General features: G+C 42.5%; 1 protein-coding gene across 5 annotated transcripts in view; it reads left to right on the forward strand.

Annotated features, from left to right (window-relative positions):
• nsd1b (nuclear receptor binding SET domain protein 1b) overlaps positions 1-11,255 on the forward strand; it is a 35,728-nt gene extending 24,473 nt beyond the window's left edge. For 4 of the 5 annotated variants that reach the window (XM_085421146.1, XM_085421149.1, XM_085421147.1 and 1 more), the window contains 15 exons: positions 326-570; positions 653-790; positions 1,134-1,257; positions 2,012-2,212; positions 2,297-2,476; positions 3,913-4,069; positions 4,158-4,363; positions 4,449-4,561; positions 4,706-4,852; positions 5,292-5,414; positions 5,507-5,623; positions 8,100-8,241; positions 8,342-8,448; positions 8,531-8,732; positions 8,918-11,255. In XM_085421146.1, the coding sequence (XP_085277272.1) occupies positions 326-570; positions 653-790; positions 1,134-1,257; positions 2,012-2,212; positions 2,297-2,476; positions 3,913-4,069; positions 4,158-4,363; positions 4,449-4,561; positions 4,706-4,852; positions 5,292-5,414; positions 5,507-5,623; positions 8,100-8,241; positions 8,342-8,448; positions 8,531-8,732; positions 8,918-9,609 (2,894 nt within the window). In that variant the 3' untranslated portion in view covers positions 9,610-11,255. The remainder of the gene's footprint in view (positions 1-325; positions 571-652; positions 791-1,133; positions 1,258-2,011; positions 2,213-2,296; positions 2,477-3,912; positions 4,070-4,157; positions 4,364-4,448; positions 4,562-4,705; positions 4,853-5,291; positions 5,415-5,506; positions 5,624-8,099; positions 8,242-8,341; positions 8,449-8,530; positions 8,733-8,917) is intronic. The other variant, XR_014913570.1, reaches the window with a different exon arrangement.
• The last annotated feature ends 292 nt before the right edge of the window (positions 11,256-11,547 follow it).

The raw sequence follows: 11,547 nt of genomic DNA on the forward strand, positions 1-11,547 counted from the left end.
TACATGTTAAATCTATAAAGTGTAATTACATTATTTGTTCAGTGGGTTTCAAACATTTTATGACACAGAAGAAGAAGAAGTTAACATAAAAAAAAAATCCAAGTCACCAGATTTTCTTTTTTCCTTGTAAATTAAATTTGGGAAAGCAGCCAACTAAAATACGCTCTGAGGAGTCCAGATGAATTTACAGCCAAGCGTATTTAATCTGCACAGTTAATGTAATTTAATATGATGCTAAGAGGAAGTCCTTGTTGTTATGAGTTGAAAATCTTGAAAAGCTAGTTTTTCTGTCTTACTGTTTCAAATATGGTTTTCTTCCACATAGACTGCTCAGCACCACCCCTAAAATCAAAGAGTAAGCCACTTCCAGCATCAGAGTCCACACCGGCAACGACCTCTGACCTCTGTACACCCACACCTTTGGTTCAGACCAGCACTCCTGCACCTTCTGCTCCAGAGCAGTCTTCGCCAGAACCCGGACAGGAGGAGACGGCACCAGCCGATGTCGACGATCCTCAACCGGACGACGGTAAAGCCGAGGACATCAAAAAGGACGGAGCAGAGTCAGAGGTTGGTCAGCTTTACTTTTTTACGTACAGCAATAATTAAAATTGTTGCTATGCAACAGCAAAGTCCTGCTTTGTCTCCTCAGGGTGAACCATCCAGCCTGGACAACAGTTTCTGCTCCATGAAGGACGACTTGTCACTGTGTGACGACTCACTTTTACCTACGAGGAAGATCATAGGGGACCGAGGAGGCCCGGCTTCCATGAAGGAGAACATATGTCAGGTGAGCTTTCAGCAGTTTAGTGACAAAAAGATCCCTAGAAATGTGTCCAGAAGCTCCATAAGAAAAGGTTTCATTTTAGCAGTGATAGATTAGAACGCTACTTGTGTCTTTACAAGAAGCTCTACAGCGACTTCTCTGCTGCTGTATTCAAACATTTTATCACAGCTTCCATTTCTGTTCAGTTCATTACTTTATGGTCAGATCTAAACAACAGTTAGCAGACATTAGATGTTTTCCTCTAAAAACTCTGAAGCCTTCATATCCACCTCGCAAACCATGCATACATGAGACGTAAAGTTCCCTCTCTCTGAGTCATTCTAGTTATGCTATGATCTCTGCTCAGGTGTGTGAGAAGACCGGGGAGCTGCTGCTCTGTGAGGGTCAGTGTTGTGGCGCTTTCCACCTGCCCTGCATATCTCTGGGCGAAGCACCGAAGGGGAAGTTTGTCTGTCCAGAGTGCAAATCAGGTAAAAACTAAACAGCTGTTCCCTGATGTCAGTAGAGCCTATAATTTAATTCTTGATGTGTGAATTTTCCAAATGTAAAAATCACTACAAAAGGTCAGACTGTAAAGTCTAAAGATGTTCTAGCATAAGAAATATCCAAGCGTTTGGATTTTTCTTCACTCCCCATGTTGCCTTAATCCACAACGGGTCACCGCAGTGGGTGGACTTTTATTTTTTATTTTTTGTGTCTGCTCCCAGGATCAAACTGGGAATCTATGTAAACCACTACACATAGACCACTACGCAAATTTATTTATTGTTATTATTTATTTATTATTTTTAGTTTTCAAAATTTTTCTTTATTTTTGGTTTCAATTTGATTTCTGTTTGTAAGACTTTTTAGTCTGTTTTAGCAATCATTAAATAATTTTTTTTAAAATAATTTTTAAAAAAATGCCTGTCATGTTTGCCATTTTATTTATTTTTGTTCATACAATGGAAAAACATGTTTAGTATTGAAATCATGTCTAGCATGGGAAGTTTTAAACAAATAGTTCACGATTAAAAACAGATTTAAAAAGAATTGTTAAAATAATCATAGTTTTATTAGGAATTATAGTTTTATTTATATATATTTTCCCAGTCATTTGTGTTCATTGCATTCTGGAAGCGATTAGAGGGAGAATTGAGGCCACTTATTATCTGCTGTTTTCATTTTGTTAAATTAATATTTTTTTAGGTGATCATTTAAACCTGTGACTTTTCCTGTGTCCAGGACTCCACACCTGCTTTGTGTGTAAAAAGCGCGGTGAGGATGTGCGGCGCTGCATGATCCCTGTGTGCGGGAAGTTTTATCATGGCGAGTGCATCGCCAACTACGCCCCGACCGTACCCGTGAACAGAGGTTTCCGCTGCTCCATCCACGTTTGCCTCACCTGCTTCATCGCTAATCCCAACAGCTCCAACATCTCTAAAGGTAATCAGAGGACGCTCAGACCGCACCTTCGCTGTAATCACCCGTCTTGCGCCGTGGCATTTACTCTCCTCTTTACGTCTACAGGTCGGCTGGTACGTTGCGTGCGCTGCCCGGTTGCCTATCACGCTACAGATCTTTGTATGGCAGCGGGCAGTGTTGTACTCTCCAACAACAGCATTGTCTGTCCTAACCATTTCACCCCCCGCCGCGGCGTCAAGAATCACGAACACGTGAACGTCAGCTGGTGCTTCGTCTGCACTGAAGGTACAGATGCGAAAGGAAACTCCAGACCAGACTAAACTGGTTTTGTTGCTGAGCTGTTTTCTTCACCTCAGATTTATATTTTATTTCACCTTACGGTTACGAATTACAGTCAGGTGGAAAATAAAGTACCGGTAAGGTTTTATGTCAGGATATTAATAAATCATCTGGTTCTCACAAAGTATTTTACGATCACCAACATGTGGCATATATCACTGTCATTATTTATTTAACAAAAACTGAACCAAAATCCAGAATTACTGTATGAAAAATTTAAGAATACCTTTTATTGTTTCCACAAGAACTAAGATTTTTGTTTAATTCATCATCATCGTTGTTTCAAAGGCTAGAGCTGAAGACCAAATTTCTGCTCTAAGGTAAACTTTCAAACTGGTCCAAAAACATGCAAAATCCACTGGAGATGCAGCCTCAACAGGCAGAAAAGCGTTTAGTGAAATACAGTTTTAATACATTTAAAAACATGGACAAAATTGAAGTAAAATAGACATAAAGCACCCAGAAAGGGTTAGGCCATAGACTCATTTGGACATAATCAAAGACCCAAGGCTCTTGGGAGCTCCCACTTTTTTAGGAATGGAAGTTTCCAGTTTTGGTCTGCTCTGGCAGGTGTTCTGGAAAATTTGGTATTTTCCAGTGTCTCATTGTTTACTATACCCAGTGGGATAGTGCCACAGAGTCCAACGGACTCCCACAAAATCACCACAGAGTCCCGCAGACTCTGTGGCAGCCAAGCCAAGTAATGATCTTAGAGAAGCAGTTGTTACTGCCTATCTGTCTGGGAAGGGTTACAAGTAGATTTCCAAACAATTTAAAGACCATCATTCTACCGTGAGAACGATCATTCACAAGTAGAAACTGAACACAGCTGCCAAACTTCCCAGAAGTGGACATTCCAGCAAATTTACCCCAACGTTGTTTAGCAAAACTGCAAAAAGCCCAAGAGCTGCATGTCAGACTCTCAAGGCCTCACCTGAAGTTCTTGATGGTACAATTTGAAAAAAAGAATGAACAAGTATGGCTTGTTTTGAGAGGTTTGTAGGAGAAAGAACATGGCACTACAGCTCAGTTTTCGCACAAGTCGGATCTGAACAAACCACAAGACTACTGGAATAAAGACCTTTGGATAGATGAGACCAAAGGGGAGATGTTTGACTGTAATGCGAAAAACGAAACAAGCCAATCAGCTGGAACATCTTATACCAGCTGCTGATGGTGGAAGTGTGATGATTTGGGCTTGTTTTACAGCAACAGGACCTTAAAGTCATTGAGCCAACCATAAACTCCTCTGTATACATACAGAGTACATATAGGACTAAATGTGAGACCAGCCGTCTGACAAGCTTTAGCTGTCAGACGGCTGGCTTCATGATTCATTGATGAGAGGTTAATGCAATGCTGTCCCTCCTCCTGTGCTCCAGGGGGCAGCCTACTCTGCTGTGAGTCCTGTCCTGCTGCATTTCATCGGGAGTGTCTGAACATCGAGATGCCCAAAGGCAGCTGGTACTGCAACGACTGCAAGGCCGGGAAGAAGCCTCGCTATAAAGACATTGTATGGGTCAAAGTTGGGCGCTACAGGTCAGCTATGACCCACAGAGTCTTTTAAATCTGAAAAGTCAGACGCACGTCATCAAATCCTTTATTCTCCCATTTTCTGCTCCATAAGGTGGTGGCCGGCAGAGGTCAGCCATCCCAAAACAATCCCAGAAAACATCCAGAGAATGAGGCACGATGTCGGCGAGTTCCCCGTTCATTTCTTCGGCTCCAACGACTACCTGTGGACCTACCAGGCCAGAGTCTTCCCTTACATGGACGTGGACGCCAACAGCAAGGAAAAGATGGGTAAAGGGGTTGATGCGACCTACAAAAAAGGTAGGCAAAAGTAAAATTTGTCCTTTGATCGGTTTGATATCATGGTTTGTGTTTGCGATCGCTGACTTTTGACGTCCTTCCTCAGCTTTGGAGGAGGCGGCTGTGCGGTTCCGTGAGCTGCAGGCAGAGAAGGAGCTTCGGCAGCTTCAAGAGGACAGGAAGAACGACAGGAAGCCTCCTCCATACAAACACATTAAGGTAATGGAGGTGCCTTTACTTTGAAATCAAGCTGCTTAAATCACAAAGAAACTGTAAAAAGCTTTCTTCATAAGTTGACTTAAAAAATGAGGTTTGATTGTAATGCTCGGTGATGAGTGATACACACCTTTCTGACTCATTCAGGTTAATCGACCAATAGGAAAGGTTCAGATCTTCACTGCCGACCTCTCAGAGATCCCCCGCTGTAACTGCAAGAAGACAGATGATAGTCCATGTGGGATGGACTCCGAGTGTATCAACCGCATGCTGCTCTACGAATGCCATCCACAGGTACCGAAACACCTTCATCACGCTCATGCACAGCTACAGATGGATTCACTGACTGATCCAAATCATTGAATTCAGGTGTTCCAGTCACTTCGATGGCCACAGGTGTATTAAATCATACAGACTGCTTCTACAAGTATTTTAATCCAGTTAGTTTGGTTTCATTTTTTTCTAGAATTTTATTGTACAAGGTGCATGATCTAAGTGTTTTTAGTTATTTAGTGAAATTTTCTACTTTCAGGATGTTAAGAAATGCGTTTAAAAATCTACTATGCTGCCACCAATAGCTGTGCTTGACCAATTGGAGTTTAGTGGGGCTAAGACGTAATAGTTGTATTGCTCCAGATCTTCTAAAGTTGAATCGGGAACTTTAGCGGCTGCCTGCCCTGGACTTTGCAGCCAGGTGTCGAGTATCTGACCGAGGCCGCTTCTTTACTTGCAGGTTTGCCCGGCGGCCGAGCGGTGCCTCAACCAGGCGTTCACCAAGCGTCAGTACAGCCAAGTAGAGATCTTTAGGACGCTGTCTCGAGGCTGGGGGCTCCGCTGTGTCCATGACATTAAGAAGGTAACCGCAGTGCTGCTGCTGTTGCTGCTGGAATTCCCATCATAAGCCAGGAGTGAATGATCCACGTTTCCCGTATGTGTTTGTTCTCTCAGGGTCAGTTTGTGAGCGAGTATGTCGGGGAGGTGATCGATGAGGAGGAGTGCAGGTCGAGGATCAGACACGCTCAGGACAACAACATCTGTAACTTCTACATGTTAACTCTTGACAAGGTACGACTCAGAGCCACGTGTGTTTTTAGGGTGTTTTCACATTAGCCTGTTACGTTCAGTTCACTTATGCAGGTGTGTACACATTAATCGCAAAACAACTGCACCAAGACCCTTCGGAGGAGGAGGTCTCATTCAGTTCCTAACCGATTCGTTTATGGTGTGAAAGTGATCAGACCTCAACCAACTATCAGGTGAACGTTGGAAGTTTAAATTAACATCTTCCCGTAGCCACATATATTTTGCATTCTGGGATGCAACAGGGTAACTTCGATGTACAAAGGTCTGTATGGTATGGAAGCCCGTTTCCGCCACTAAAAAAAAAAAAAAAAAGGATCCATAACTCAAAATTTCGAGTTATTTTCTCGAAATTTCGAGTTATTATCTCGAAATTTCGACATATTAACTCAAAATTTTGAGAAAAGCAACTCGAAATTTTGAGTTAGCGCTGCCAATCAGTAATCTACGTGAATGACGTCATTTCCATGTTACCCGGAAGCTGAAGCCCTCAGCTACAAATGCTACAGCTAAGCTACCGGTATTACATCCAGTCGTGAATGCACAGATTGCTGAGTGTTTTCAGCCTGGCTTCACAAATGATGAAATCCCTGTGTTATTAGCTGAATCACATGGTGTTACTATCAGCAAACATACTTTAATTTGTTGGGATCCGTTTTTGAGTGCGCGGTCCTGCGCCATATGCTTCCGGGTAACAAGAAAGCGACCTCATTCACGTATATTTTTGATTGGCAGAGCTAACTCGAAATTTTGAGAAAAGTAACTCGAAATTTCGAGTTATATTTCTCGAAATTTCGAGATAATAACTCGAAATTTCGAGAAAATAACTCGAAATTTCGAGTTATGGATACTAGCTTTTTTTTTTTTTTTTAGTGGCGGAAACGGGCTTCCATAGTATGGGCTGGCAACCAGCTGTAAAATGTAAATTATCGTTTCATCATATCTTCCCTAATAACTAAGTGGAAAGAAACCAAACCACAGGAAAATACTTCAAGTTTACAAACCCATTAACTAGGGCTGTGCGATATGACCAAAATCTCATATCCCGATATAAAACATCTATCGTCCGATAACGATATAAATCACAAAAATTTAACATTTTCTGTAAATTCTGTGAATCTCGTGCAGCTCGACTTGCGGGAAGTGTTTCCAGCTGGGCGTCATGTACCTGGAGTCGAGTGTTGTAACCGATGCATGAAACGATACATTTTTAGACATAAGTTGTAACAGCCGCCGTTTTCTTTGTGAGTATTTATTACACAGCGTGCTGCGTTTGAGTCTAAGGTTTATTTTTTTTAGCACCTGACGGCTCTATGTTGCTTTTCATCGGAAAACACTCTGCATCGTCTTTCATATGATTCAGTTTATTTTGAAAAGTCTCAACAGGATCTTGAGCTTTATTGTGAAAGGTTTATGTGGAAAATAAACAAGCGGACACGTGATGCTGTTACCTTGTTGCTAACGACAAGGCATTAAAACAAGCGCTTGTCTGTCTGTAGTGTGGTTATATTAAATATAAGAGAAAGAGAGAACTTTAAGAAAATAATATAGCCACTACAGTGACCATCAAAACGATGAAAAAATATTGCCATAAACAGTTTATTTTGCGACACCACGAAACAAATGATAGCGTAAAATGAAACATTAGACGTCATCCGATACATATCATTATATCGAAAAGCCCTACCATTAACTGATTTGGACCAGAGTAAATGAACTATAACTGTGAAAACGCTGCTAACCTCAAGAGCAACCCTATTTAAGACTACAGAATGCACTAACTGAGGTTTTGCAGCTACGTGGCCGCTTACTACATGACATTAACTTGTCAGTTATTATGAATGTGTGACAATCATGGTGGCCATGTTGGATCAAGTGAATAAGGCCCCAGTCACATTGGGTCAGAGCTCAGTTAGTGGCCTCCCCAACTTTGTCTAGTAACTGGTAGTGTCGTTTTTCTTTTTGAGCGAGTATAGAGGATAAAGTGGTCAATGTAGTTCTGAGGAGAAATAACAAGTGCATCAACATTAACCAAGGACTTGAGCCTTAACAGGGAACACAGAAGAGTGTTTAAAGCAGTCCAAATTATGGTTTAAGAAAAAAAAACAGTAGCAAACTGCCACATGGTTAGATTAAATCTAATTAAGATCTAAAATTATTCACTTACACAGAACAGCTTTGGAGTAAAGCCTCTGAACATGAATGGCTTTCCTACATCTCTTGTTTCCTGCCGTCTCTTTTTTTCAATCAATACCTCCTGATAGGTATGAATGCACTTCTAACAGAATCGTGTGTTTGGTAGTTTTAACCTTGTTACCAGCAGTAGATGCTTTCTTGGCACTTTGGAAATTTCATGGCCAGACCTGTGTTTGAGTACAGGTTATAGCTACAACTTCAAACTAGAGACCTATACAGTAATTAAGTTTAATTTAATTTCTTGTTGGATGACTTTGTGTTTTAGGATCGGATCATTGATGCTGGGCCGAAGGGGAACGAGGCACGCTTCATGAACCACAGCTGTCAGCCAAACTGTGAGACGCAGAAGTGGACGGTGAACGGTGACACCCGGGTGGGACTGTTCGCTCTCATCGACATTGCCGCAGGTTCGCCGCCTCTTACAGATCAGAAGATAGAAGTTGTTTCTATCTTGATGTTTGGTGATGCCAGCAAGCCACTCTCACTCATTTGTGTTTATCCTTTCAGGCACAGAGCTCACCTTCAACTACAACCTGGAGTGTTTGGGCAACAGGAAGACAGTGTGTAAATGTGGAGCATCAAACTGCAGCGGCTTCTTAGGCCTCAGGCCAAAGGTGAGAGGAGGGACACGCCACAAAAATTAATAACCACCTGTGTTTGTTTGGGAATAACCTACTCCTCTGCTCTCTGAACCAGAACAACCCCCCGCCTGATGATAAAGATCGCAAGCTGAAGAGGAGAGGTCACGGCAAGAGGAAGAAAAAGGTGGTGTTGACCAAAGAAAGGGAGGACGAGTGTTTCATCTGCGGAGACGGAGGACAGATGGTGTCATGTAAAAAACCTGGATGTCCCAAGGTTTACCATGCAGACTGCCTGAACCTCACCAAGAGGCCTGCAGGTCAGTGACTTAATTTATTTAGGATTTTCTCTAATCCACACAATATCACCCAGTTTTTATGAAAATAAAATGTAGGATGGTCCCAAAACAGATCTATGCCACCAAATGTTTATTACAGCTGGTGGAAATGTTGTTGTGGTCCTCAGTGAAATAAAGATTCCTTAATGTTCTTGCATTTGTTGTAGGTCGGTGGGAATGTCCGTGGCACCAGTGTGACATATGCAGTAAGGAGGCTGCGTCCTTCTGCGAACTGTGCGTCAGTTCCTACTGCTGCCAGCACCGTGACGGCCTGCTCTTCATCTCCAAACTGGACGGCAAGCTGTCCTGTAGTGCACATGACCCCTGCGGGGAACCGCTAGAAGCAGGCGAGATCCGAGAGTACACACCCGAACCCACAGCCCTCACCTCGGGGCTGGGCATGGCGGTCATTCCCTCCTCTGCTACTAACACTACCTGCAACGTTAACCCGACTGCCAGGAGGGCCTGGGACGTAAGCACCGGTGCCGGCATGTGCGCGTCAGAGTCCTTTCCTGCTTTTTCCATCCCAGTACCTATCACTATTCCCGTCGCAGCTCCTGCAACGTCGCCTCCTCCCAGTAGTTCTGATGCTCCCAGCAGCCCGCACGTGTTCGACCTCCCCCACTACTCGCCCATCTCCTCATATGAGGAGGAGAGGGATGTCTTGGAGGAAGACCTGTTGGCTGAAGAAGAGGAGGAGGAGGAGGAGGAGCTGTTGGAAGAGGGTGATACAGAGAGGCATAAATCAGACACTAGTGAAGACGACAGAGAGACGGTAATGGAGGAGGAGGGGGTCGAATACCTGGAGCTCAAAGATGAAGAAGAAGAAGAGGAGGAGGAGGATGAAGAAGAGGAGTGACGCACAGAGGATCATTATTTACAGAGTCACTACAGTGAGGAAGCACATGGAGGTTACTCAGTTACAGTCACTGTTAATGTTCAGTATTCAGTTGGATGTATGGAGGGGCTTTTAGGAGAAAACTACATTTAAAAAAATAAACAAATTGTGAGGTTTATAAATAAAAAATATAATATAATATAATTTATGTATACACTGACACACATCCAACAATTTTGCAGTTTATTTATGCTTGCATTACATGTAGTTTTACCCTGGTAATCACTCCCTACCTCCATCTACACACCTGCTACGAGTGCACAAAAACTATCCGGACCCGGGACATCAATCATGAGACTTGGAAACACATTTCATCTTTTTTTGTTTTGTTTTCTCACATGTTTGTTGGAGGTGTAGGTCAGGTGTCCTATGAAGCTTTGTGCGGTTAGAGGCAGATGTTTTATGCTAGAAAAGAGAGTCACAGCTGGGCTCGGTTTGTGACTTCTACTGAGTTAAATCGGGATTATGTTTACATCCGTGCAGTTTGAGGCCGTGTCAGAAAAACGTTGTATTTGTCTAGAATTAAACTAGCTGAAGTTCTCTGTGTCCTTTTTAAAGCTTTTCTTTCTAATCTGAACACTGTTGAACCACCACAACCAACTCGCCCTTGTGGTCCAGTTGTCGGGACGCACGATGCTGGCAACACCTGCCACAAAGGCCCGAGTCAACGTACACGCAGGACTCCATATCCTGGGAATATTAATTGTTGCTTATATTAAATCCACTCTCCTCTCCATTTCCAGTTCTTCATGATGACTCACATCAATTAGTTGGTGCTTCAAGATCCAGGACTACCAGTGAAGATATGACAGGCTGCCTGGAGTAGTCTTAACCATGCCAACTTTGTCTTTCCTGGTGTTGTTGGGAAAAACAAAATGCAGTATAATGGAATCAACTGTTTTTTAATACATGTAGATTTGGTTTGCAGCTACAAATAGACTCTAGATTCGAACATTTCATGCCAAAAAAAAAAGATTAACTGTTTGAAAGTTAAAGTGTGAAAGATTTCGTGCCATCCTGGGACATTCAGCTCCACTGTTGTTGGACTGCAGGCTCACGTCGTCCAACAACTAATGGTGTGCAACGCGAAATGAACGCTCAGCCTTGCCCTTGCAGTCGGAAAGAAAAGGTAGCACTCAGTTGGCTCCAGTGTGTGTGCTGTGCTCTGTAGTCATTATTTATTCGCTGGTCTGTGACGCACAAACGGTGACGAGGGAGGGAGGGAGAGCGGCGGGGTCGATGCCCTCCTCCCTCGTTCTTGACCCCCGCACTTCTCGGGGAAACAAAAGTCTTTCGGAGGGAGCAAAAACGTTTGAAACGGCGGACTCCTGTCACCACGCTTGCACTTGGGTATGTGTTCTTGCCACATTTCGCTCTGTCTTCAAGCTTAATATTGTCTGTGTGTTATCTGCCAATGCCTTAGAGTGTATTTCTTTGGAGATATTTTTAAGGAACAATGTCGCCCCTGTGAGAGCCAAGTTTCCCTACTAATGCCTTTTTACAGTTGCCCAACAAGAAATGTCTCATTCCAGTGTAATTATGTTAGATCTCAACCACTGACCTGTCAAAACAACTGCTATATAAATATATAAGAAGACATGAAATAAGCATCTTGTGGCTCGTATCTTTTTTTTTGTTTTGAGATTAATAATTATAAATCTGAAAAGAGATCTGTGAGATACTTGGATGCTTTTTAAAGCCAATAATGTCAATTTTTAAAATAATTACATTATACCACATTATTATTTAATTAAAATAAATCACACAAGTCAAGGATCCAAATTAGTATGTTTTCACTACTATAGATATATAGAAATATATTTTTTTTTAATATGATATTTTGTGAATTATCAAAATTTTCTTTTTTATAACGACAGGACAGTCTGGGCAATAAGTTAC

This window comes from Rhamphochromis longiceps, linkage group LG10 (genome assembly GCF_057381845.1).
Source record: "Rhamphochromis longiceps isolate RC_006_pf linkage group LG10, R_longiceps_female_GT1.1, whole genome shotgun sequence".
Classification (NCBI taxonomy): domain Eukaryota; kingdom Metazoa; phylum Chordata; class Actinopteri; order Cichliformes; family Cichlidae; genus Rhamphochromis; species Rhamphochromis longiceps.